The 26,385-nt window shown below is 41.1% G+C and overlaps 3 protein-coding genes and 1 non-coding gene across 10 annotated transcripts in view; all 4 read right to left on the bottom strand.

Moving 5' to 3' along the window:
• LOC101170030 (MTSS I-BAR domain containing 1) overlaps positions 1 to 4,159 on the bottom strand; it is a 51,017-nt gene extending 46,858 nt beyond the window's left edge. For all 4 annotated transcript variants that reach the window (XM_011480651.4, XM_020706890.3, XM_011480652.4 and 1 more), the window contains exon 1: positions 3,745 to 4,159. In XM_011480651.4, the coding sequence (XP_011478953.1) occupies positions 3,745 to 3,816 (72 nt within the window). In that variant the 5' untranslated portion in view covers positions 3,817 to 4,159. The remainder of the gene's footprint in view (positions 1 to 3,744) is intronic.
• A 1,675-nt stretch (positions 4,160 to 5,834) lies between these two features.
• Positions 5,835 to 7,742, bottom strand: LOC101170281 (uncharacterized). The gene is made up of 3 exons (XR_013658959.1): positions 7,570 to 7,742; positions 7,455 to 7,492; positions 5,835 to 7,381 (listed from the first exon to the last, which is right to left on the bottom strand). It is a non-coding gene; the product is annotated as an uncharacterized LOC101170281 (transcript).
• Positions 7,743 to 9,254: 1,512 nt separating this feature from the next.
• On the bottom strand, positions 9,255 to 14,575 carry LOC101170527 (secretagogin). 2 transcript variants are annotated; one of them, XM_023959744.2, is made up of 11 exons: positions 14,426 to 14,575; positions 13,049 to 13,119; positions 12,697 to 12,786; positions 12,418 to 12,507; positions 12,113 to 12,169; positions 11,913 to 11,990; positions 11,777 to 11,832; positions 11,373 to 11,418; positions 11,139 to 11,198; positions 10,800 to 10,868; positions 9,255 to 10,052 (listed from the first exon to the last, which is right to left on the bottom strand). In XM_023959744.2, exons 1-11 carry the CDS (start codon positions 14,457 to 14,459, stop codon positions 9,927 to 9,929), a joined length of 777 nt encoding a protein of 258 aa, XP_023815512.1. In that variant the 5' UTR covers positions 14,460 to 14,575; the 3' UTR covers positions 9,255 to 9,926. The 2 variants fall into 2 exon arrangements, with proteins under 2 accessions (XP_023815512.1, XP_023815511.1); XM_023959743.2 differs by having other exon boundaries at positions 14,390 to 14,549.
• Positions 14,576 to 14,601: 26 nt separating this feature from the next.
• The window catches only part of carmil1 (capping protein regulator and myosin 1 linker 1), a 36,505-nt gene continuing 24,721 nt past the window's right edge, over positions 14,602 to 26,385 (bottom strand). For 2 of the 3 annotated variants that reach the window (XM_011480654.4, XM_078955125.1), the window contains exons 22-38: positions 25,954 to 26,022; positions 25,781 to 25,874; positions 25,599 to 25,697; positions 25,282 to 25,410; positions 25,004 to 25,120; positions 24,741 to 24,916; positions 24,017 to 24,104; positions 23,814 to 23,939; positions 23,667 to 23,733; positions 22,120 to 22,364; positions 21,740 to 21,846; positions 21,109 to 21,622; positions 20,234 to 20,270; positions 19,313 to 19,480; positions 19,100 to 19,234; positions 16,812 to 16,982; positions 14,602 to 16,469 (exon numbers count right to left, since the gene is read on the bottom strand). In XM_011480654.4, the coding sequence (XP_011478956.1) occupies positions 16,357 to 16,469; positions 16,812 to 16,982; positions 19,100 to 19,234; positions 19,313 to 19,480; positions 20,234 to 20,270; positions 21,109 to 21,622; positions 21,740 to 21,846; positions 22,120 to 22,364; positions 23,667 to 23,733; positions 23,814 to 23,939; positions 24,017 to 24,104; positions 24,741 to 24,916; positions 25,004 to 25,120; positions 25,282 to 25,410; positions 25,599 to 25,697; positions 25,781 to 25,874; positions 25,954 to 26,022 (2,455 nt within the window). In that variant the 3' untranslated portion in view covers positions 14,602 to 16,356. The remainder of the gene's footprint in view (positions 16,470 to 16,811; positions 16,983 to 19,099; positions 19,235 to 19,312; positions 19,481 to 20,233; positions 20,271 to 21,108; positions 21,623 to 21,739; positions 21,847 to 22,119; positions 22,365 to 23,666; positions 23,734 to 23,813; positions 23,940 to 24,016; positions 24,105 to 24,740; positions 24,917 to 25,003; positions 25,121 to 25,281; positions 25,411 to 25,598; positions 25,698 to 25,780; positions 25,875 to 25,953; positions 26,023 to 26,385) is intronic. The other variant, XM_004073894.5, reaches the window with a different exon arrangement.

The following is a 26,385-nucleotide window of genomic DNA, read 5'->3' as shown; positions in this document are numbered from 1 at the left end:
AGATGCTTCAAAAGAGCAAAACACACGGGGTGGCTGTCTTTCTTTGTTCTTGATTATAAAAGAAACAAACAGATTTTTGCAAGTAAGAACTAGTAAATAAGAAGTGAAGATGAAGCCTGGAAGTGATGAGCAGCAGCAGCAGCAGCAGCAGCAGCAGCAGCCTGGAGTCTCCTCCACCATGACTCGGTAAAATCCTCCCCCACATTCCAGGAAAACCTGGATCCCACTGTGTTAAAACACGACACATCCCAACAGTCACAACTAAAAACATCATTAGGAAATATATAATTTCACTTGTTGCTGCACCATAAAAGGAAAAACATCCTCCTGCAGGACCTTTTCCACCAAACCCTCAATGGATCATTAAATAATTAGATCACCGCCCGATGGGATCGTCTCTGCACAACTTCCAACTGTAAAACTATAAATTCATAAAACATTTTTCTTATTAGACGTAAAGGTCCATCGTCATTTTTGTTTTACATTTCTGGAGTTAACTCTCGTGCTAAAATCCAAAATCAATTCCGCTTTATCTTGCAACGTCTAATTAATTAAGTTCCAAAAAGTGATATAAAATAAACAAATTTTGCGGGTGATCTGAGAAAATGATGAATTCTGATAACAAAAAACTAACCAAAGGTCATTTTTTTAATGGAAAATAAACAAAAGAATCAGCTCATTGTAAAGGACAAATCCATGGATTTGTTGAAAGGGTTTTCATTTTCAAAATAAAAGTCCATTTAATATGGATTATGCAGATTCTTCTTTTTAAACTCTGCCCCAGTTTTGGAGGAGAAATCTTTTAATAAATTCTGCCAGTGTCCATAAGCAATGAGGCAAAGCTGTTGACTGTTTGTCTGGGATTTGAGTGACCATAAAAAAAGAGAAATCTCTTCGGGGATTAAAACTGCGGCGCCTCTGATGGTTTTTAATATCAATTATATGATCAAAAGCATTTTTTATATAGATCAGTGTAAAATGGAAGAATAAAATCTGTCCTATCCTAAAAACTTAACTAAATCTTTCCAATCTGGCAGTAAATGTTTAGTCCCTACAATAGATCACTTTCTTTTTTTCTAAACATCACCTGTGACCTGGATTAGAACTTTTGCTGAAGCTGAGTCACGTGACCCAACATCTGCAGGAGTTTGCTCCTGAAGCAGAGGTTCGCCGTTTCGGGAGCAGCGGGGGCGGATCGACAGAATTCATCAGCAGCTATGGACACGTGTCTGAACAGACCCCCCCCCCCCTCAAACAGAAACACTGTTCAGACGCCTTCAGCAGTAAATCCAGGCCTTCATCCAAGCCACGAGAGTTTGACTCTGACAGATGAATCTCAATCCCCGCATGCTGCCGGTGAGAAATCAGGCCAGATGGCGGAGCAAGAAGGTCCAGCTGACTGATTGATTTCATGCAGAAAATACAAACGGGTCCTTTTAAGCACAATTTTGAGAATAGAAAAAAATATCACTAAAGGTAAAAAATTTAATATGATGCATAAAGGCAGGCGGTGCTGCAAAGACTGGAAGAACCGGAGAATAGGCAGAGGACAACAAAAGAGCAAATGGATAAAAGAAAGAACAGAGAAAAGGGTGGAGCTGATTTTTTTTCAAGGCCTCCAACGATGAACTCAGCTACACCTGCTAGAAACCACCTGTCTGTAATTATGTCTCCATAGATACAGTGAGAAGCTAAGTGGAGAGAACTTTACACGTGAAAAACTGGGCTTTTGTCAGACGTGATCTCCACCTGCACAAACAAGCCTCCCCACACACATCTGAGGGGGGGGGGGGTTGGTTTCTGAAGCGTGTGAAGAACCTCAAACACACGAAACACTTGAGAAGTTAAGGTGACTTTTTATTCTGAACGACTGAACTTCCTTTCCAAAACTGACTGACTCCAGGTCACAGAGCGCTGTGGGCGGCTCCAAACTGCTCAGACTTCCACTGAAGGTGCAGGAACAGACGTTTGACTCACTTAAGCCATGTTCACACCGGTCTCAGCAACGTGCGGTCAAACCACCACTTCCAGGAAAAAGGCTAAATGGGCATTTACGCGTGTTTCGGGCTTCCACATTCAAAACTCTGGCTTTCACGTGTTTTCAAGACCGTTTGTAGACTGTAGAGCACATTAAAGCATTTGCTCATTGAACGTTAAACCAGGTCAAACTTTGACCAATCAGAGACTTGGCTTTGACAGTGACGGATGGGTAGTGTTCCTCAGAATTTACAAAAGTGCCAACCAATTGAAAGTTGATCATGGAGAACACATCAATAACTGCAGATTGTGCCCATCTGGAATTCTATGACACCAAGTCGGAATAGAGCTGGGAAAGAAAAAGCCCGGAGCGAGATTTGTGCCGCTTCGACTTTTCGCACCAAGTCTCTTCTAACTGTAGGTGAAGGACGGGCACTAGTGATTGAGTGGCAAATGAAGCCCCTCCCTGCTTTTCCAGTGTGAACACCATAGACTAAAAGCATGTTAAAGAAGCGCTTTCAGGCCCACTAGCTGCTTCTTGATCTATTCTCGTTGTGAACGTAGCATTAGACTCAGCTCACAAACCTTTTCAATTTAGGAAAAGAAAGAAAATCTTGCATTTTGCTCGTTTAAGGACTAACTCCAAAGAAAGAAATGGTGTTTTTGTCGTTTTTAACCTGTTCTTGTAGCATTTTTCTGACCATAGAGGACATATACTAAGAAAATTAAGGTCAAGATTTTAATTTTTAAGCATTTCTTTGTTCAAATTGTTGTAAATCAGGAGCAGATAAAAAAAATTGCTGTTTGAAAAAGAGCTTATTTGAAAAATATATATATATAATTTGTGGGCCACATAAGCGCCTTTCTCCACTCCATTCTGGAGTTGGAGGTTTTATTTTATTCTTTTCTTTTTTTAAATATTTTGTCGAAAAACAACATAATCATAAAGAAAAGGAAAAAGATCAAATATGATCAGAGTGGATCTAAAAGTCGTTTTTTTCTTGATTCTCTTTAGATGTTTACCTTACAGGTGCCGTCAAGTCATTCCTCTTCAACCAAAACAGACTCTTTACTCATATTTGACCCCAGCCAGAAACACCCATAACACAGTCAGGTATGTCTTAAACAGCTTTATGGAGGTCAGAACTCCACATGGCACCAAGGCACCACCAAATAATAACAATGCTTTCCATTTGACATCATGTTTCTGCTCATTGGATGAGAACATTAGGGATTAAACAAAACACAGTGAGGAAAACATTTTTGTTTTGTGCAGAAAAGCTTTGTTCTCTGCAGGAATGATGCAAAAATGATGATCAACACGTTTCATTAAAGAACCAAAAATCTTTCTAAAAATAACTGCACCTTAATTATCAATAACCCACTGATTAATCACCTGCCGGAATCTCTATTAAAATGAACAGATTGGCATTTATTGTGCAGGTCATTATCTGTTTGAGTGCGTTCCAAGTTTTATGGCAGGAAAGAAAAGGAAAAAATAAATAAATATCCTGCAGAAATGCAGCCTTTTCTGCTCCTAAAGCAACAGTTTCCATTTGGTCTGCAGCTGCACAGACATCTTTTGGGGTGAAATCTGCATCCCCACCCAGGCCCCTCCCCTTTCGGGACAATTAACAAATTAATGATGTCACCCTGGTCTCCACTGAAGCTGCCGGCGGAAGGGCGCGTTAGCGCAGCTGCATGACGCGTCGCACGGCGGCTGCAATCACAAAGCAGGTGCCAGAAGCCGGTTCCTTCCTGCGTTACCTTCATGTCTCCAATGACGGTCTGGAAGAGCCCCCCCAGCGCGCTGCACTCCCGCTCCATCACTGTCTCCATCTTCGGAAATTGCAGTCACTTTCCGGGAGCCTCCGTACTTCACGACGAATTCAAAACGGAGACAAACAAATCAGACAGTCGGTGTCTCAGAGTGGCGTTCCCCGGCGGGTGGGGAGCAGAGGGCGGGCGGGGGGCGCAGCGGGGCCGCCTAGTTTCCCCTCACAGCCGCGGAGTCCCATGTCTGCAGGAGGAGCGGCATGGTGCTGCGGGAGCGCAGAGGGAAGTGACAGCTCAGCGCACGCACGGAGCAAACTTTACGCGCAGAGCCGCGCCTCCGGGGCCACACGGGAGCGCGCCTCCCGCGCCGGGAACGTGCGTTTGTGTGGTCCCGCCCTCAACGGAGGGACGTCTGATGACAGGTCGATTTTTTTGCCTGCAATAAAGTGTTTGGTACTTTTTCACCCGCATATGTTTTTTGAACTACATCGCCATCTAGTGACATGTGTGAACTGGATTTCAAATAAAAATAATAAACACGAGCAGGTGCTAAATAAAGATCATGGTGAAAAAGTAAAATAAAAATAAAATCAAAGACATTAGGTTTAAATAATTCATGTCAGGATTAATGTGCCATTTGTTTCCAAAGAAAATAATTGTCTTTCGACCAAATACCAATTCTCAATCCTTTAAGAATAACTATGCAAGAAAACAAAAAGTGTATTAGGAAAATTAAAAATAAAACTCCAATAAAAATCTCAAAACTGGATGAAGTAAAAGATCCTTGTTTGAATTTAAGTTACTCTAATTTAACCAATTGCCTAATCAGTTAGGAGACCCAGAAAACAAGGTTTGAAAGGGCCCAGAAACAGACATGTACATTTAGGAGCAAAACAAATACTCTCAAGTCTGCCACGAGTGAAAGAAATTATTGTGCAAAACTGATTTCATGTCTACTGATATAAGAATAGTCTATAATTCATCTGCATTTCAGATGTTAGAGAACGTCCTGCAGCAAAATCCGTTGAAAACAAAATTTTAACGGATGGTCCTGAGGTCAAAACAAAAAAGCTGATGACAATGAAAGGCGACAAAGGAAAGTGGATGATTTTGAATAGAGCTTAGCTTTGAAGCACATGGAAAACAAAGACTATTTTAATACTTAGTATTACACTAGTTTTAAGAAAATCACCAGAAGGTAGTAAAAACATGAGCAGAAGTCATGTTTACTTAAATCTTAGTATTTTGACAGGTTTCCATTCAAGCATTTAAAAAGGGAAAATACTAAAATTACTTCAAACTGAAGTTTTTTTTGCTGGTTTTAAGTAGTATGAGTTTTCCTAATTTGATTACAGAGACAAATCTAGTGTAATAAGTGTAAACTCATTTCAGCACAAAATGTTTTAATTTTAGTAAGGCCTCAAATCTTAGCACAAATCTAATTTTTCAAAAATAACTTTACATTCATTGATCTAAAATAGCATTCCTAAAATTGAATCCTAATCCAACGCAGTTAGTTCAAGTTTGCCAAATATAGAATCCCAAATAATTTCCTTATATCCTAATCCTAGCCTTTACTTAAAATTAGGTGCCGATTGAGAAGTGTGACAGAGTAAGTCTGTAAATGTTTTTAATCTTTGCAAGAATGGTCGTAGTGCAAATCACAATTTATGCAAACAAGGAAGCCCCTTTGGTCAGACAAAAATCTCATGCAGAACTCTGCAAATCTCTGCACAGAAAAGACATGACGCTCCCAGTCATGGAAATTTACCTTTTGCCAAATTTATCTCCTTCAGGCTTTTGATTTCTGCTCAAAGCCAAGATTAAAGACTCAAATGGAGTCGCCTCATTCCAGTACTGTGGATCTTTTAGGAGAGCCTCACCATCTACCACGATAAACCCCTTAGATAACATTTTTCTATTGCATGGCAAGTTCAACTGTATGATTAAATCTAAACTAGCAGTTTGACAAGTCTCATTTTCCCCACAGGCTTCACTGCCAGAGTAGCTTCACAAGGGTCAATGTTTTCAAACCAAACAAGCCTTGAAATTTACCATATAAAGATTGACATGACTGTAAATTCAGTTTCAAGTACTTTATTGGTCAAGGCTGGGGAGGCAGACAAGTTCGTTTCAAGGCAGGAGGACTATATGTTCAGAACTTTACTTAGTTGAGATTAGGCCTTATTCCTCTTTGGTGAGGGGAGGAGCTTTGGTCTGTCCCCATCAAACTGGTAGAGCGATGTCAGGGAAGCCATTCCCGAAGCACCTTTTGGCCTTTGGTTTGACTCACTGCGATCCCTTGTGAGAGAAGACTGAGAGCTCCGTCCTCTTGGGGAATTTGAGTACGACACAGTTGCATGACCGGTGATACTTGACCCAGACCCATGCCCAGGAGCTGCCATCTGTTGCATTGGACCTTTAGTTTGGACACTGGGGACTTTCCCTGAGGTCTGAACTGGTTTTCGACTCAAGCTTGGTTGCTGCTGAGTTTGAGTGGGTGCCTGCACCTTGCGCTCCAGTCCAACTGGGAGGAAACTCCTTGCATTGATGCCTTGATTTGGGAAATTGGAACCAGGCAGACTCCACATACCTTCTTTGGTTTGTAGGACAGATGGGGAACTGGGCTCCCTCTGGGATGGCTTGGTCTTAGATTGCACCCAAGTTGTACGACTTGGACTTTGTGGCATGTTCCACAGAGTCTCTTTGGTTTGAAGACCAGAGGTTGGAGAACCGGCATTCCTCTGGGATGACATTGTGTTGGAATGCACTGGAGTTGTACGGCTTGGTGCAAATCCACTTTGAGGCAGATTCCACATTCCTTCTTTGGTCTGTAGGACACTAGAAGATTGAGAACTTCCGACCCTCTGGGTTGGCGTCTTGTACTTGTCACTTCTGGGTTTAGATACACTTTGTACGACTCCACCTGGTCTCTGTGGTGAACCAATAGTCCACATTCCCTCTTTAGACTGCAAGACACCAGAAGATTGTGAACTAGCGCCCCTATGGGGTGGTCTGGCATTAGAATGGGTCCTAGTTGGATGACGTTGAGAGGGTCCAGTTGGGTTCTGTGGTAAATTCCACATGATCTCTTTGGTTTGAAGAACACCTGGAGAGCTTCCTTCCTTCTTGGGAAGGATGTTGGAGTTTTTCCCATCTTCATGTCTTTGTGGCACATTTGACCCTCGGAACCCCTCTTCAGTCACGGGAGAGAGTTTTTGAATCGACTTGGGCTCAGCATGAAACTCAATTGCACCACTTGAAACAACTCTGGTCCCGAATTTGTTTTTATTCTGGGATGAAAGCGAGTCCCAGGGAGCAGAACTGGCCTGATAGACTCGACCCTGTGGCTGCTGCGGGGACTGTGCTGGCTTTGGAGGATGTGGGACAGGCCTGTAACTAGAAACACTTCTTTGTTGACTGTAACCATCTACTTGCCTGGCATGGGATCCCCTTTGTTCTGGCTGACTGCTTTGAGCCAGGCTTTTAGAGCGCCACTCAGAAACTTTAGGAATTGGGAAAGAAGTTCTTGGCTGCAAATGGCTTAAAATACTAGAGGATGAAGGTGTAAAGCTATGCAGGGTCGTCTCCCGCCGTTCCAATTGAGGGTTGATGTTAGCTGTATATCCTGTAACAAAAAGAAAGTTTGAACACTTTTATACAGGCATGGCATTAGGAACTCTGGAGATAAAGAGTCCAACCTTCTGCATGTTGACAAATGGCAGCTAATAGAAGCACTCTGCAAAAAGAGAGAACACGTCAAAGACAAAGCACATCACTAGATCATCAGCAAAAAATGTGAAGCTGTAGTCTTACCTGAGGCAAAAGACAGGTATCATTTCTTTTTTGAAAACTGAAACTCAGCAGCCAGAAGCAAACTGTTTGGACCTCAAAACCAGGAAATAAAGACAACCAGCTTGAGCACCATGTGTGTTCTAAACACGGCTGTCCTTTTTAAATGTTGTGTCAACCAAAGCAACCTGAGCCTGACTGAACAATCGCTAATTGGGAACAGCTTGGAGCGTTCAGCAGAATCTCTGCTCGACACCTGTGAAGGTTCACCAAAAAAAAAAAATCCAAACAAGAATGGAAATTCTATTCATGAGTTGAGAAAAAGAAAATCAATAGATTACTTTCCACAAAAACATCTTTCAATGAAGATTGTTGATAAAAAAAGTCTTTTTCATCTTTGATATTTTTGGTTAGATACAGAGTTGTATCAATTTTAGTGGGTCAGTCTTCAGTTTTCACACGTTAACTCAAAATCTAACTCTTTACTGACATTAGTGCATGTTTGATCTGTGAGGAACAAAAAGCGACAAAACATAGTAAAAATGTGCAATAAATCATTGTACTATGCACAATGACAATAAAGCAAATCTAATCTAGTAAAGTGAATTTGAATAAATGAATTCATATAAGACTAGAAAATCCAAAGTGGTATGTCTGAATTCCCTCATTACTCCCTAACAGACCGCATAGTGGGGGACTATCTAGAGGCCTGGATTTTAAATCAGTTTATACTTTCTTTTTTTAATGCAAAACATGACGTCACCTATTTGCAGAAATAAAAAACAAATAAATATGAAAATCTTACTATGTATGAATCGTCTGTGTTCTAAAGAAGAAAACTTTGACAATTTATAAATGACAAATTGTTCAAATGCAATGCATTGTGGTCTATATTTTACAATCTAATGAGCATTGGTGCCCACTGGTTTTTCGCAGCGACACCTGGGAAATATTCAGGGCTCTGGATTTTGGAATTGTAGATTTGGAAACCCCAAAAAAGGCAGAACGCCCTACATTGTGCCCTAAGTGAGGGAGAATTCAGACACAACGTACGTTTGCTTCAGTACAAACCCACTCCAATCATCTTTTGAACAGTTTTTGAATTGTTCCCAGTGGTCTTTTATTTATAATTATGCTGCTTTATGGGACATAGTTTCTGCAGAGCGGCAGTAGATCTTTAGAAATTCACCTCTGAGTTGTGGGACTGTTTGTGTGGAGTAAGCACGCCCCCATTTCCATCACCCTTCTGTTTACATACTTTTCCACTACAGCCCCTCACAACCCCAACTTATATTACCAATGCAACATAATGTCAAGTAAATGCAATCCTGAGATTATTTATGTCTTTATTTATGCCCCGTGTCCTCCATCGTTAGAAAAAGATCACAAAAAGACCAAAAACAGTTTTAATCAGAGTGGGTCTGAATTAAAATGTAAAAATTATGAGAACTTTCTTTTAAAACTCTTTTTTAAATTTTTCTTGTAGGACTTTTGCGTTGTTTGCTTCACCTGCATGGATCCCGAAAACCTTTTTTTCTGTAAACAAACAGAGCTCACCTTAATTCAGTCTGTTGGACAGTCCATCCTGAGAATTTATGAAGACATAAGCAGGAATGGAGGAGTTTGTTCCACCAACCTCTTTAGAAATGGCAAAATAAACGGTGTTTATATCGTATTTGAGAGGAGATGTGACACAGACAACAACAAGACAAGTTTTCCATTCATTTATTCGTTTTTAAAGATCATGCTTGGGCTTTAATTTGCAGAAAGAATAATATTTAAATGACAATACAGAAGTCAAGCACTTTTGTAAACAACAAGGAGATGGTGACAAATGAAAAAAAAGTGACAAATTGTTCATATTTTACCATTTTTGCAGAATAAAATACAAATCAAAGCAATCTTTATTTTGATTACACCTGGATGTGACTCAAAGTGATTTAGATAGTACAAGAATGTACCAACAAATACCTTTACACACAAAAGAATATAAAACACTCACACAATACCCTCCACCCCCCCAACATAATAAAGCATAAAATGATTCATAAATAAGATGCGAAGTAGAAATAGAAATCTGCTTTGATCCTTAAAATGTTATTTTGGGGAACACAGATGGGGTTTCACACGTCACATGTCAAGAAGGTGCAGATTTTAGAACCCATTCAAATCCACACATATGTTAGGATGCGAATCAAACACAAATGTCTAAAGGAGGATTTTGGCTTTCTTTGGATAAAACATGCAAACTAAATTCCAGTTCTCTGTGCAAACTGGATGAAGGGAGGGTAAACCAAAGAGCATCATCACCAAGGATGGAAACATAAGGGGGCCACACTGATGGAGGAAAACAGGACTGGGCCGGACGCAGAGACGTCATCTCAGCTGAGTTTGAGGCCCAGGCAGAGAGCCAGCTCGTTTTTCTGGATCTTCCCGTCTCTGTTGATGTCGCAGTGGCTCATCAGGGCTTTCCTGAACTTGTTGAGTTCTGCTCCACTGATGCTGGGCTGCAGATGGGGGGGGGGGGTTTGAAGGATGCCGGTGTCAACAAAGAGGGGAAAGAACAGTGAACCACGAAGGCCACGACCTTGAGATATCAAGAAATTATTGCTGAAACCACAACTGCTGTAAACCTTTAATGGGACTGTAGTCTGTGTAAAGACACATATTGTGTGGCAAATGGGAATGAATCCATCAGAATAATATAAACTTTATACCCAGAATCAAGTTGTAAAAATACAAGCCATTTTCAAATTATTATACACGTTTTTATTTAAGTTTAGTTTTTAGCTTAGATTAATACAAACTTTATTTTTGTTCTTCACAAAGAAAGATTTCCATTTCTGACCACCTTTTTGAAATATAATGTATATTCTTGGTTTGGCAGTATTGGGTCAGATAGGCACACATTTATTTCAGTTTTATTCACCTCTAAGACAACAGAAAAAAAGGGAACTCAAGTGAAATGGTTCTATTCTGAGGCCCACCAGGGTCTGCCTGCCTCTTTATAGCTTTAAAATTGTAGGAAGTTGTTCTTGATCCCAACAGGAATGATAGAATATATTATGAATGATGGCTCAGGTAGATGTTGTGGTTAGAATGCTGTTTCAATTGCATTTGTTCATTCGTGGCACATTCAACTATGCGTTCTGTACTGAAAGTTACTGCTTTGATCCCCAACAATAATAATAAAATAGTCTATATATTCCAAGTATTTGACCTAACATTTATAGGGAACGGAAAAGGATGTTGACCTTTGCGAGCTCCATCATATCCATGACCAATCCGTCCACTTCAGGGCCTTCCAGCGCTCCAGTCTTACTCTTGAAAACATAAACATAAAACTTCATTAGAACGTTTTATTTAGATGCCATAAAATCTCTAGTATTTACATAAAAAAAATTCAGTCAAAAATCACATTTTTGAGAATTTATTTATTTCAATTTAGCAAAGAAAAGCAGAAAATTTACTTCTAAGGGGAAAAAATCAATTAAAATGTTCATCTGCTATTCTTTGAGATTGATTTTTTTTTTAAAAACATGTGAATGACACAAAAGAAACATTCGAATATAAGAAAGAAATTGCGATCTTACAACATCGTAGTGAGCAAAAATCTTCTCAAAGTCTCTGTTTCGGTCCTCCCGGCTACAAGCCTGAGATTGCAGCGAGAATTAAATTAGAAAAGCCTGAAATGTCACAACATATCCCAACAATAGTCTCAACTTTTACAGTTATGTTTCAAACAAACTGATGAGCAAACATCAAGTCAATAAACTCTGTTTTTACATTCCTTTAACATTTAGAAAAGGGAATTCATTCTAACTTACATCCATCTTAAACTTCAACAGAAAGTTTTCTTTCACCGCCAAAATTCTGCAGGAAAAAAATGACAGATCACAAAAGACAAATAGAAATAATAACTACAACTTTACTCCTGTCTATTGCTCACTACTATTACTATTAAATATGGAAATAAATATAGCCCGGTTCACAGAAATGCTGAATTATTTAGTATAAATTATAAATAACAACAAAAAAGCATTTTTTCAGATACAAGTTTCAGGTTTGACTTAAAATAAAACAGGAATAAATTATGAAGAAATGATGAAGAGAAAAGCATCAGGACAAAACAGGAAAGAAAAACTGTTCAAAAACATTTCTACCTCTCTTCTGTGACTGATCCCATGATAAACGGTGTCAGATGGAACTGATACGGTGAGCAAAGGCTTACCTGGCCAGATCGTTTAAATCCAGCTTCCCACCCTGGTTTTTGTCAAATATCTTCAACTGGAAAAAGAAGACGGAGGTCAGACTGAAGTCATGAGTGTCAACCACCGGAGGGCAGAGTTCCCCCGTCTCTCTGTTACCATGGTTACGGTGTACTCCTCCAGTTTGCTGGCTGTGATGGACTTCCTGTGCTGCAGGAAGAGATCCTGAAGAAAACCCTGAAAATGAGGAAATATGAGAGCAAAAGACAAAAAAAAAATTCTTATCTCTTTTATTATTATTATTATTATTATTATTATTATTATTATTATTATTATTATTTTCTTCATCAAGCAATAACCTTGAGCTCATTGGCTGAGATGTAACCACTGCTGTCTTCATCATATTTTCTCCAGATCTAAAACAAACAAACAGAATTTAAACTGGACGGTGTTGAAAAAGTGGACAAAAGCATACGTTTAAAAAAAAATTACTGAAAGTTACACCAAATAAACACAAAAAGCCTTTTTTACAAACAAACTAAATCCTCTTTTTTCCTGATTAACCCTTTGCAGGACCCACAAAAACAGATCCAATCCAACATGAATGATGTGGATGATCACTGAGCTGCATTTACTGCCTGCCCCCCCGACATTCAACCTTCACCTTCATGAACTCCACGCTGTTGTCCAGCGGCGTCTCTTGGCGGAATAAAAGTAGAAAGTTTTCCTCCTCAGGGAGCATCACTGAGGCCAGCTGGGAATGAGACAAATCAGTCCATTTTGGGTTTTTAAATAATCTGTATGGACTTAGATTTAAGAATACAATAAACAAATCATAGTTTAAATCCCTGATAGTAAAAAAAAAGAGTTAAAAATCTGAATTTTCATTCAAAACGGTAAAACATTCAAACTTCCACGTACGGTTAGGAGGATGCAGTCTCACCTGCTGAATGAGCAGCCGTCCGTCTGCTGAAGGGCGATGAGCACATCTTCTTCTCAGCTCTTGGATTTTATCCTCAGTCACGTCCTCCTTCTGAAAACAACGTCAAAGCGGGAAAAGTCTTTCTTTTCAGGTAAGATTCCAAAAAAGCTCCTTTATATAATAACTCCACACTATTAGCTTTTAATAAACTCTGGAAGTAATCAGTGGATCAAGAAAAGAAAAAGTATTGTCAGTGGCTGCCAGTAAATGAGGGATTTCATAGAGATTTTTTTTTTTATTTACAGGAAAGGGTTTTTTTTTTTAAATGGAGAACTATTTACATCAATATTTGTTTTGTGATTTTATTTTTTACCTTCATGCCAAGATGAAGCAGCATGTGTTTGAAAAAGGCGTCCAGCTCCTTTTGCTCGATGTAACCGTTATCTAAAACACACACAAGTTATAAAAGTTTAAAAAGAAAAGTGTTTTCTTCAAGAAAAAGGACAAAAAAAAGAATGAAAAAAGCATTTCAGCTTTTACAATTTACTTAAAGAAAATCTATATAAAAATAAATGAGCCTAAATGAACAAATGAATGAATCAATAAAATAAATAAATCAATAAATGAGAGTTTAACAAACTTGAAAAAAATGTGAAACTTTGAATAAAAGTTACCAGTTGAGTTACGAGCTTTATTTAAAAATGAGCATCTTTTTTTAAGAAAGTGGCAACATCACAAAAGCTTTTTGGATTAGCTCCACATGAACACGGACGTATTTTTAAGAAAAGGTGACAACTCTGTTTTCCGTCTCATTTAAACAGATTGTAATGATAAAAGACTAAAAGCAATAAAAAAAAAACCTGATACTCAAGGTAAAAAACAGGCTCATTAAATAAATAAACCTTGATGACATCTAAAGAACTAAAGAGCAATTTATAAAAGAGTAAAAATGATTTGAATAAAGCTAGAACTCAATCTAATATTTAGGAAGAAATGAACACCAGCAAAAATATAGAGAATAAAACAAACGTACAAAACGTATAAATAAAATAAAGGTTTTATCTCAAAGGATAAAAACAGGATGTAAAAATATAAAAAAGTCAACAATGCTAAAATAAAAAAATGGTGATATTGAAATAAATGAAGTGACATTTGTCACTTTTACATATTCAACATTGTCTGCATGTATTCTAAGCACAAATATACTCAGTAAATTAAGAATTTTGTTATTTTGCCAAATCCAAAGATCTCAATAAATGGGGTGTTTAAGTTCTGAAAAGAAAGCCCATAGTGTAAATTACAAAAGTTTGTTTGTAAAGAGACTGGAATTAAATATAAAAGGCGTGCTAATCTTTATTTGAAGATAGTAAGCTATTATTTTGCTACATTTTGAAAGTTTCACTTTATTGTGAAGCTGCAGTTTTTCACAGGAAAATCATCTATTTTTAAAAATATTTATGTTTTTCTAAAGGAAAATCTACTATCTAGATACAAAATCATTTCCACAAGCTAAAAACTGTTTGTTAACCTGACCGATTTCTCAGATTTGAGTCCAAAAAGTAAAACCTTTTGTGAATAGACTTTAACTGTCTAAGATCTTGTATTAGAAAATATTAAAGACTATAACCTTCAATATCTGAAATGTACGTTTTAAATGCAGATTCGTTTTATAAAATCCGATTAAAATGGAGGAAAACCTGTCGTTTCTTCATACCATCTTTATCAAAATATAGCCAGATTTGCAAGAAACCTGCAGCGTCCAGTTTGTCCAGCGCTCCGTCCATGTTGGAGATCAGAAAAGAAGATCAAGTCCCCAAAAGCAAATTTAGCCAGAGTCTTCCTCAGCCACGGCGTGAAATGAGCCCACCGGGGAAAGCTGGTCTTTATAAAGGGAGGGAGGGGACACCAGATACAACAGGGGGAACATAGAGACAGATTTTTTTATTGACTTTGTTCATTGGCATAAACTTTCCAAAACAGAAATATTTGCAGCTCTAAATGCACAGTCATGAAATAAAATATATGTTGCACTGTGCATCATAAAAAGACGTTCTCCCAGTGACTGAAATATAAAAACAAACCCATCACCGATGATCGTGGAAGAAAACGAATGCACATTTACAGACAGATTTCGCTAGATAAAGCAGCGACATCCTGTGTTCAGAACACAAAATCAACTCTATTTCTGCATAGATTTGATCAAAAAAACCCTTTGATTAAAAACAAAAACCCATGTGAGCTCATATTTACATTCATATACACTGATATGTGCAGCAGAACATTAACAGCATATTTCAGGTGAGAAAGTGGCAACAGTGTTTTCATTGATTTGCATGGTAAATACAAGAACTATACATCCTTATTTCATCTCAAGTGATCGTTAAGGGGGCGGGACTTGTGCAGCAATAATCGATAAGTGGGTGGGACTTGTGAAACAATAATCGATAAGTGGGCGGGACTTGTGCAGTAATGATGGATAAGTGGGCGGGACGTGTGCAGCAATGATCGATAAGTGGGCGGGACTTGTGCAACAATAATCGATAAGTGGGCGGGACTTGTGCAACAATAATCGATAAGTGGGCGGGACTTGTGCAGTAATGATGGATAAGTGGGTGGGACGTGTGCAGCAATGATGGATAAGTGGGCGGGACTTGTGCAGCAAGGATGGATAAGTGGGCGGGACTTGTGCAACAATAATCGATAAGTGGGCGGGACTTGTGCAGTAATGATGGATAAGTGGGCGGGACGTGTGCAGCAATGATCGATAAGTGGGCGGGACTTGTGCAACAATAATCGATAAGTGGGCGGGACTTGTGCAACAATAATCGATAAGTGGGCGGGACTTGTGCAGTAATGATGGATAAGTGGGTGGGACGTGTGCAGCAATGATGGATAAGTGGGCGGGACTTGTGCAGCAAGGATGGATAAGTGGGCGGGACTTGTGCAACAATAATCGATAAGTGGGCGGGACTTGTGCAGTAATGATGGATAAGTGGGTGGGACGTGTGCAGCAATGATGGATAAGTGGGCGGGACTTGTGCAGCAAGGATGGATAAGTGGGCGGGACTTGTGCAACAATAATCGATAAGTGGGCGGGACTTGTGCAGTAATGATGGATAAGTGGGCGGGACGTGTGCAGAAATGATCGAGAAGTGGGCGGGACTTGTGCAACAATAATCGATAAGTGGGCGGGACGTGTGCAGTAATGATGGATAAGTGGGCGGGACTTGTGCAGCAATAACGGATAAGTGGGCGGGACTTGTGCAGTAATAATTTTGTTGACATATTCATTTCCAGAGAACAAAAGAGAAACGTTGCTTTTCCTTTGCTATTGAATTAAATTTTAAAGAAAAGCAATGGACTGCTTCACAGCAAATAAAATCATAATATTGTCATGTAAAAAATAAAAAAAGGATTTAAGGCAACTCCTCAGTTTGGGCTGCAGTGCTGCACCTTTGATAAAACTTCTGTCTGGTTTTTGGTCTCTGCAGACCAAATCAGAAGGAAGCAGTTCTGGATGAGCTCACAGCAACCCTGACCTCCATGAGATTTGGACATTTGAACAGATCTGTGACAGACGCCCAACACGCTGTTCTGGATTCAGTTTGGCAGGACGCCTGGAGGCGGTTGAGGTTCCTGAAGGAGGGGGCGCAGCGGAGCAGGATCTGCAGCGGAGACTCGTCACAGCGGGGGAGACTCGTTACCAGAGTCATCGTCGGATTTACTGAGGTCGACCGGCGAAGCGGGAATCTCTGCGTCAGCCGAGTCCGAGTCCGCCTGAGACAAAGTTCTCACTGGAAGTTAAACGCAGAACAAAAAGACAGAATCAGATTAGAAAAATCATTTCCTTTTTTTTGGCTAAGGAATATTTCGGTTATTGGTTTGGTGGATTAACTCCATTAGTGCCAGCTCCTTACAAATGTGCTGCTGCACAGGCCCAAACCATAACCCTTCCACTGCCTTGCTCTAGTTTTTCAAATCGATGTTTTGACCAAAATGATAAAAAAAAAAAAATCATGAGCCATTAATCCTTAATTTGAACATTTTTGTGGTTTGTTTTGATGCACAAAATGTTTTTTAAGGATCGTCACGGTTGAAATGTTCGTTTTGGTGCAACAGAGGCCAAAAAGACGTACTATGAGTGGTTGAGGTGTTAGGAGGGAGGGACTTTGTGCGCTCGCGTTCTTCCTCCCGGTGAGGTGGAAGACTGGAGGAACTCTTCAGAGAGGACCACTGCCTGCCGCCGCCGCCACCGCCGCTCTCGGTAATTTGCTGCTCAAAGGAGTCTCCATCTGCTGCAGAATCAACTGTAGGAGAACAAGATTCTTGAATTGTTAGCCAGCAAAAGAAAATAAGGCACATCTTCTGCTTCCAAGTTTTTATGGAGCCCTGGACATGACTTAGAAAAACAAATTTCCTCTAAAATTAGCACTGTGAGCACACATTACTGTCTGGTTTGCACAGATTGGCATTTTATGTGCAAAATTAGCAATTTTGCGGCCAATAGTGTGCATTTTGTAAGCAATGTGTGCGCACAAATGACTATTTTGTGTGCAAAAGTTATATACTATGGAGCCCTGGACAGGACATAAAAATAAAAATAAATATAAATAAATGTTTCTCTCAAATTAGCATTTTGTGATTCTTTGTGCACACAGAAATTAGTCTTTTGTGTGCACAAATTTCTATTTTGTGGCCAAAAATTGGAATCTTATAAGCATTGTTTGTCCAAAAATTAGACTGTTGTGCATAAAAATGAGCATTTTGTGTGCAGAAGTTTGGCTTCTTTGTATTCACAGGAATTTGTCATTTCTGTACACAAATTACTATTTTGTGGGCAGAAATGAGAATTTATAAGCATTTTTTTGTCCATAGATTAGAATTTTGTGCATAAAAATTAGCATTTAGTAAGTACTATTTAGCATTTTGTGCGCACAAGTTAGCAAAAACTATGGAGCCTTGTTTATGACATTCAAAGAAAAAAACCTCATGCCCTAAAATTAGTATTTGATATGCAAGAGTTAGCTTCTTTTCATACAAGTAAGTGCACACACAATGCATATAAAATGTTTTTTTTTCTTCCACAAAATAACAATTAGTGAACTTAAAGTAGTCATGTGTGCACCCAAAATCGTAATTGTGTTCACAAAATGCTAATTTGAGGCAGACTTTTTTTTATGTCATGTCTGGGTTTCGTAGTTTTTAAGCTAAAACCTGCAAAAACTAAAAATTAAACAGTGGCTTTAAGTCTCAAAGCCATTTGAGGCACAAAAACCACAGATTCTATAACAGAAACGTTAGAAGCACTTTCCCTTCTTCCTGTCTCTTTGATTTCAAAATCACATCTTTTCGCCCATCAATTAAAAGGACAGCGAGCCCTTCTGATTATAGAGGAGCAACCCTGAGGATGTTAATTACCCCAGAGGCAAGAAGCCCACGGTCATACAGACACGCGGTCATTTGGACACATCCGGTACAGGCTGGAACCGAGACGCATCTGCTTCGAGTTGGAAGAACCTGGCGTCCGATGAGCCAAGCGTGACGCGCGGAGGCGTCGCGTACGGCCCTGAAAGCCGCCATTAAACATCTGCTCACCTGTTTAATTAGCTGTTATGTTTTTAGTCATCCCCACAAAAAGGGCCAGAATCCTCAGAAAAGAGGTTTTACTTCTTCATTCTCAGCTTTTTTAACCACTGTGTGATCCATGTACTTAAAGAGCCTTCAATGAAACCAGTTTTTGCTGTTATTAACGTGTTCTTGCAGGACATTTATGATAAAACATTCAGATTGAAATGATGAATCAGGAGTAGTTAGAGTTAGATAAGTTAATTCTTCTCTGGTAAATCGCCTGTCCGTCCTGGGGGAGGATCCCTTCTTCATGTGGGCACCCCTGAGGTTTCTTCGTTTTTTCCGGAATCCGGTTTTTGTGTGTGGAGTTTTTCAATTACCGATACGAAGCCCATGAGACGACTGTTGTTGTGAATTTGGGCTTTACAAATAAAATCGAATTGAATTGACAAAAAAAAAAAACGCCGTTTGAAAAAGCTCTCAGTTGTGACGTAGAAACTAGAAAAGGGGCGGGGCAAAGGTCTCCCTGCTCTGCTCCATTCTGATGCATCCAGTTGCAGGTCCATGTCCGTCTTCATTTTCCTCGTCTGAGCTGGAATCTGGATCCAAACTGGACTGTTGCTCGCCACTTCTGTAATGTTATGTTGGGGTTGTGAGGGGCTGTAAGTTTCTGATGAGCTCCTTCCGCTCTGCAGGAACTATGTCCTAGAAAACGACTCAGGTTTTTGGGGAATTTGGCTAAAAACGGCATCATAATAGTGAAAAGACAAATGTGGTTGGAGTGGGACTTTCAGAGGATCTTTAAACCGGTTGGCCTGTGACACGGATCTGATGACGTTTAAAGACTGATAGTAACCGTGGGGTGGAGACGGGGGCCCCGTGGAGCTGCCGCCACCGTTCTCCCTGTCTTGCTCCGACTGCGTCCTCTTTAGGCGGGGGGCAGGCAGTGGTGCTTTGGGAGACGAGACCCCCGCTGGATCCATGGCGTCATCTGCGACACAGAAAGTTGGTCAGTTTTTCAACAACTGGTTGTGAATCAAACACAAGAGGAAAGAGAGTTCTCTCTCACCCGGAACAGCAGGGCTGCTGGGTTTGGGGGGAGTTGGGCTTAGGAGTCCAGATGTGCGGGATACCAGGGGGGGTTTGGGGCTGGTACTCAGAGGTTTGGATCTGGGAACTGGTTCTGGTCTGGAGTCCTCCGTGTCTGCTGGGACCGTTGCAGAAACCTCTGGTTTGACTGTGAAAAAGACAAACCGCGTCGAAGCAACAGAAGGAAACTCTCAACCTCTCCGGATAAACCGGACAGAGTTCCTCCGTGAATTTCAGAACAATTACTTGTCAGGAACGAATTATCGTAATCAATTACAATTACAGAAACCCTCATTTACACAGAAATATGCCACCTTGACCGTGAATGAATTGAGCATCCCTGCACAACAAATCAAACGTACCCTAGCTGTAAAATAACCCCAAAAACTTTAAACCAGAAAATTCATGTGGATAAAGTTTTATACCTTAATACTTTTTGAAAACCATGATATCAGAATTTAAGGCTTTTTCAGGCTTTGTTTCCCCATTTTCCAAATTCAAGGCGTTTAAGTCTTTGTCTTAAGACTTGTCAGACTCGGTGAAGACTGAAATTACGATGAAAATATTAAAGAGTTTCTAAAATAAAGAAGGTTTTTTGGTTTTGCTCTGTTTTTTGGTTGTTGACATTTTGACATCAATGTCATAAATGATACTTAAGAGTCATCCAAAAGTCGATTTCCTGCAATAACGGTAAAATTATGAATGAATGAAAGCAACAGAGTGATTAGCCACCGTTCATTATTGATAGGCTTTTAGCACACAATTTTTCTTTTATAAACAAACAGTTAAAAAAACAATCTTTGAAAAAACAAAAACACTCAGATCTTAACAGATAAACTGACATTTATTGTTCAAACAGGCAAGAAAATCCAAAAATGGATGAGTAGCAAATCAAACTGACCTTTGTTGACCTTCTCCGGTTCAGATCCAGGCTCAAGCTGAAAAACACAAAGTGTTCATTTAAATAAATAAAAACAAACAAATGAATGAGAAAAAACTTACAAATGAGAGTATTATCACATTCTCATGCATCAGAACTGTTTTAATGTTTGGCATTTATTTGAAATACAAACGAAACATTTACGCTTTTCTGCCATCTTCTCATTTAAAAAAACCCAGAAGTTCAGATTTTTCTGTGTTTGTTTCTCATTTAAGGCTTTGGGTGTCGAGTTGTGACACAATAGGAAGGTTTGGAAGTAGAAATAAGAAAAGTTGAGACAAAAAACAGGCAGTTAGTTAAAAAAGAATGAAGAATAAAACATAAAAAATGACATGATTGGGGAATATTTTGTTGGATTCATTTGAATCCCTCATGAAAGTCAGTAAAATACTGAAACATGTGTTTGATATGTGATCTGTCTGTGTTGTCTTGATGTTGTATTTAGGGCTGTGTCATACAGTCACTGCGTACATTTTGCATGGATTAAATTGGTAGTGGGAAGAGTTGAGGTCGTTACATAATATTTTTAACAGATGTATCATAAATGAGCCACGCTAAAAACACGCAAAGAACAAGTAAATCTGCACCGTTTATGTCCAATTCATTTGTGATTCAATCCTGTCATTTTAACGTGGTATTTTGTGTGACATGTATGCGATATAAAAGTTGTGCATCCGTGGTACATGGGTGAAAAGTTTGATAGACATACGCAGAGCGGTTGAGGGAAGCCATTATATTAATATTATGTAATATTTACGTTTTATGTGCGTATGTCACGCATGTGTCACCAAATACAAACATTTCATACGTGGAAAACTGTGAGACGCTCCCCCCACCTTCTTGTCGGGGAGCTTTTCCTGCCGCGTTCTCCCCTGCCTGGCCTTCATCTCAGCCAGCAGGTCCTTCCCCATCATGGGAACTCCAACATGTCTTTGCGTGACCGGGTGTTCTTTCCTCTCCACAGGCTCCGCCTTCTCCAAAGCCTCCTTGTGTTTGTTCTCCCCAGCGACTTCAGCCGTCAGGCCGGCCTCCTTCTCGGGATCTTTGAGGTTGGAGGACTGTGTCCTGCTTTTGTGGAGCTCCTGTTGAGGCTCGGCAGCGGCGGCAGCGGCGGCGGCGGCGACGGCAGGGACTTTCCCAGGTGGAGTTGGCGAACTCGCGGGGGTCTCCTCCGCTACCGAGCTGACGGATAAAACGGGTTGGGCGGAGGGGGAGGTGGGAAGGGGGGACGTGGCGGTGCTGTTGCTCTTTGAGGTGCGAGATTTGATGAGGTTAAAGATTCCACTCATTCTGGATTCACGCTTCTTATCCGTGTTCTCCTGGGGAGGGGAGGCTTTGACTGAAGGCAGCCTAAAAAATAAAAGCATTATCAACGAGAACAGAAACAATCTTTGTCATCAAACGCATTTGAAACGAATGCACTTTTGAGAAAGACATGTTACAAGTTGAGACAAAGGCTGCAACCACCTGAAGCTCAGCCTCACGACTTTCTTGGAGTAAAAGTCATCCAGGCCCTCATCCAGCTTTCCCATCATGCTGTTCTGCTCCGCCTCCTGTGGAGCGATGCTTTGCCGCTGCACAGGACCAAAAAGCAGGGAAATCGTTTGCATGAAAACGGATTCCTAACATTTGGAATGGATGGGGAGCTGAGCATTTGTGGTTTGGTGGGTGTGTGGTTCAAATCCTACATTAGACTCTCATTGTGCCTTTGGGAAAGACACTAAACTTGCCTGTTTTGGCTTAAGAGGTTCTGCTTTACGTGTATGATTCCAAATCAAAACAAGCATTTGTGCACCAAAATAATAGCAATAAAACATTTGAACAGTTCCTTCCTGATTGAAGCTCACATGGGGTCTGCTCGGTTTCATCCTCCTCTTGGGTTTTGGACGGTTTTTGGTGCAGTTCTCGAGCGTTTTGAGCTCCACGGGCGGCAGCTCGCCAAAGCCGCCGAGTGATGGCGTGGGAGGCGGGGGCAGCTCTCCGCCACAATACGACATTCTGTCCGACGCCTGGGAAGGGCCGGGAGGCGGAGGAGGATCCTCCACATGGATGGGAACCTCCTCCAGAGCTTTGTCCAGGTCAAACTCCAGCTCTGTTGGGAGGAGAAACCACCAGAGAGATCTGAGCGCAGATCTGGAGGGACGGTTGGGTCACACGTTCCAGCCAAATGTATTTCAAACGATGGAATTTTACCTACAAAAAACTGAAAACAAACTCCACAGTTTGGTCTGATCGCACAACACTTCCTGTCAAATGGAATCGGTCTCTCTGACGTTCAAAGGCTCACTAGATTCTTCCTTTTTGAAACCAGGAACAGACTTTTTCCACCCTATGAATGTCAATCGTCCGTGTAATTTTGCTATTGCAGACTTCAGTGAAGCAGGACGATTTTATCTGCATCGCTTCCTTTTCACAGACATGCTTCAGCAACATTTAGAGAAAAAACGTCGACAAAAAAAGAAACAACTGTATAGTAAATAAAAACTTACGGGTGCAGTTTTTAATGAGAGCCTTAAAAAACACACTCCAATGATCTTTTAACCTATTTAAAAAGTCTTCCCGGTGGTTTTTTTAAGTATAATTATGACGACTTGAACCAAAAAAGAAAGAAAAACTGTCGTTTTTTGGGACAAAGCTTGTGCAGAGGGCCACTTTGTTTTCTTCTGTTAGCTTACAGCCCCTCACACCCCCAATTTAACATTAGCGGTGCAACAAAAACGGCGAGCGACATCAGAGCTGTCCGTCCGCACAGTTCTGATCCAGATTCCAGCTCAGACGAGGAAAAACAACGACGTTCAAGGATCTGCGTGTCTGACAGTGGATGATCAGAATGGAGCAGAGCAGGAAGTCTTTGGCCCCGCCCACTTCCAGTTACTCTGTCACAAAAAAGGAGCCTTTTCAAACTTTTACATCTGCTCCTAAATTAATCCCCATTTAAATAAAGAAAAACTTAGAAATTTAGTTTCAATCTTCAATTATTTCATTTATGTCCTCCAGTATGAGAAAAATGCTCCAAGAACATGTCAGAAACGACATAAACATTATTTCAAAGGATTGGGTCTGTAAGAACTGCAGAAGCTGCAGATGTTCCCTCAGTTCCTCAGCACGTTTTGGGTCAGCTGTGCCTCCCGTGCTTGGATGTGTAATTTGTCCACAGCAGATTGTAGAGATTTGGATAATGGGCAGTTCCTGTGCCGTACTGCTGCTTGTCTTCCTCCACTATAAATACACGCATGTGGTTCAATGAAAGACGTGTGGAATCATAAACCAAACCAGTATCATGTTTTTCCAGCTAAAAGGAGATTTGGGGAGATTTTTTCCCCCCACCTCCGAGGTAAGAAAGGTCCACGGCTGAGTCCTACACAAAAAAGATAGATCTGGAAATGTCGCTCACCAAATGCCACAGATATGGGCCGCAGCATTCGGACCAGAATACTCTTCCTCTTTGATTTAGGAGTCATCTAAAAGGCACAAAAATGTACACAGACTTAGGGAAAGCACGGCGATCGCACTCTGTTTGTAACGTCTGTGCCCCCCCTACCGTGCACGGGTCTAAACCCTCCAGCTCGTGTTTCTCTGAAGGCAAAAGCCTCTCCTCCAGGACTCCCGTCTCCGTCTGGGCTTCATGATGCAGCACAGATTGGTCCTTCCTGATCAGATGCTCAGCCTGGAGAACAGGGAGAGCGTGAGGGCGAACGTCTGCGAGCATCGGGAAGAGCGGCAGGAAGCGGGGAGGACGCCCACCAGAGTGTGCTGCGAGGAGGAAAGAGCTTCCAGGATCTCATCCACGATGCGGTCGGACAGGAGCGACGCCATGGCCAGTTTGACTTCACTGCTCCAACAGAAAACCATGTACAGACATTAGGACACCTTTCTGTGAACCCCTAAAAAAAAACAAAGACCCTAAAGCTGGCATGTCCAAAGTTCGGCCCTGCGTTCAAATTTCCACGGGCTCCTTTCACACAAAATGTGTGAACCGTTTCTTGATTGTTGTCGGCTTAATTAAGTTTGAAGCCGTTGTAAACCTGTGGCAACACTTTTGTGCGACCCTTCATGAAAAGGAAAAGTTGACAGTGGGAGGCGCCGCTTCCAGGACACGGGAAAACTGGCATCAGTTTGTCAATGAAATATGGAACAACTGAATGTAAAAACAACGGACTAATATGTCTATAGATGCAGAGAGACTGAGGCTGAGGCCACATGAAGAGGCAGACGAGACATGCTAACCACCACAAGCTGACTGGGAATGAAGGCTGCAGAAATTGAAAGTCATTTTTGTAAATGACAAATATTTAAATGTATTTAATGATGTCATCATAATAAAATGTTAATGACAGTTCATTTGGGTTCCGTGTTCTTAAAATAGTTCAAGCCTCACTGGATCCGCCCCTGGTTGCAGTAATGATGGACGTCCCGCTCTAAAGAGACGAAGGACACCTGAACCTCAACCCTCTGGAGCCACACCGACCTGATCTTGTTCATGATATCGGCCCCCGCCTGCTCCACCAGCGTGGTGGTGATGAAGCCGCGGGGTACGGTCACCCTCCCCGCTCCGGCCTTCAGCAGCTCCTGACGAAGGCCGCTCTTCTTCATCACATGAGAACACAGGCCTTCTGCAGAGTCCACCATGGACACCAGCATGGCCTGGGGAGAACCACAGCCACGTTCACAACAGACCCTGCTTTGGAGAAAACTGCCCCCCCCGGTGACCGCTGGAGGCCGGATCGGCACCTGAAGCTGTTCGTCCATCACTCCGGCCATTTCTCCAGCCATCGACTCCAGTTTTTCCTGAATGGCTCCAACACACGTACCTCTGGACCCTCCTAAGTGGTACAAGTTACGCAGAAGCTACAAAAACAAAAAGAAAGTTTATTTAAAATAATAATTACCGTAGGTACCCCAATTACAATAAGTAGCAAAGCCGGAGAAAAGGATTTCTTTACTCCTAAAATGGTGTTTCAGATGTTTATTTCCTGGAAGTGAGCAGTGTTGATGGGTTTTGCTCTTACAGTTTTGGAGTTTCTGGCATCCTTCATGAGGTTCACAGCCACTTTCATGTCCTCTTGAACAGAGTTGGTCTCAGTGAACCTCAGAGAGTTCAGGTGATCCTGCACTTTGACACACATGGTGTCCATCATCTGTTTCACACACAACATTGAAATATTGACATTCACCCGTAGACTGAGTCTGCTTAAAGCTAAAAACAAAAATGGTCTTTAATAGAAGAATGTATAACTTTTTTAACTGAAGGTTCATCTTTGTACAGTATGAGGAACCTATAATGTACTATCTGGCAGCGACACCGCCCCCCCCCCAAAGCACTTGCCTGTTGAGTGGTGGTGGTGACGATTCCCTGCTGCAGCCTGTACGCCTGCTCCTGGACGTATTTACGGGTCTCGTGATTTCTCAGCAGGTACCGCTCCATCTGCAAGACGAAAATAAGCAACAATAAGCCGCACTTTTATTACTCAATGAAAGGCAAACCGAGGTGCAAACCGAGGTGCAAACCTTCAATAGGGCATCCTCGGTCTTCTCTGGATTGGCCTTTAGAGCCTGAGCAGCATCCATGATGGGAACCGGCATGAATCGGATCGTGTAGTTCCTGCAAAAAAAGAACAAGGAATGAAGGCGGAGACTCATTTTAGCTCTACCGTTTCCAAAGTGTCACAACTTGTGCTTACTTCTCCAAGGCAGCTGCTACATCCTGCAGACCCTGAGAACTGACATTGTTTCGGTCCCACACTAAGGTCCTGCAGACACAAGATCAACAGAAAGTCAACAGAAAGTGCAGCTTTAATATGTAGACAAAAGCTTTCTGTAACTACGCGCGTCTGCGGAGGACAGCATCTGTCTTGCAGCAGCCTACAGATCTGCAGTGGACACAGATCCGTGCAGCTTTGATCTCAATCCCTGTCCATGTGATTCTCAGACGTGTTGCATTGCAGCGTCTTAACTTTTTTACAGAATTCCACACTTTCTGCAGATTGTGAGCGTTCCCATGTCCCTCATTGATTCTATTCTTGCTCTTTTTTTGTGTTTCTGTTTGTTTTCTGCCTAGATGGTGTCATGAACCCTTAACAACGCTCATCAGTTAAACGACATTCTGTGCCCAC

This window comes from Oryzias latipes, chromosome 11, assembly GCF_053564925.1.
Source record: "Oryzias latipes strain Hd-rR chromosome 11, Olatipes_Hd-rR_3.1".
Lineage (NCBI taxonomy): Eukaryota > Metazoa > Chordata > Actinopteri > Beloniformes > Adrianichthyidae > Oryzias > Oryzias latipes.
The sequence above is the reverse complement of the archived record's forward strand: the minus strand, read 5'-3'. Positions and strand labels throughout refer to the sequence as shown.

What these genes read in the sequence shown, in the direction of transcription:
- LOC101170527 (XM_023959743.2), bottom strand. Translation starts at nt 14,459, where the DNA reads ATGGACGGAGCGCTGGACAAACTGGACGCTGCAGGTTTCTTGCAAATC. An exon ending in GCTATATTTTGATAAAGATG is followed by an intron (nt 13,120 to 14,389) that starts GTATGAAGAAAC and finishes TGTGTGTTTTAG; the next exon opens with ATAACGGTTACATCGAGCAA. An exon ending in ACAGCGTGGAGTTCATGAAG is followed by an intron (nt 12,170 to 12,417) that starts GTGAAGGTTGAA and finishes TGTTTGTTTTAG; the next exon opens with ATCTGGAGAAAATATGATGA.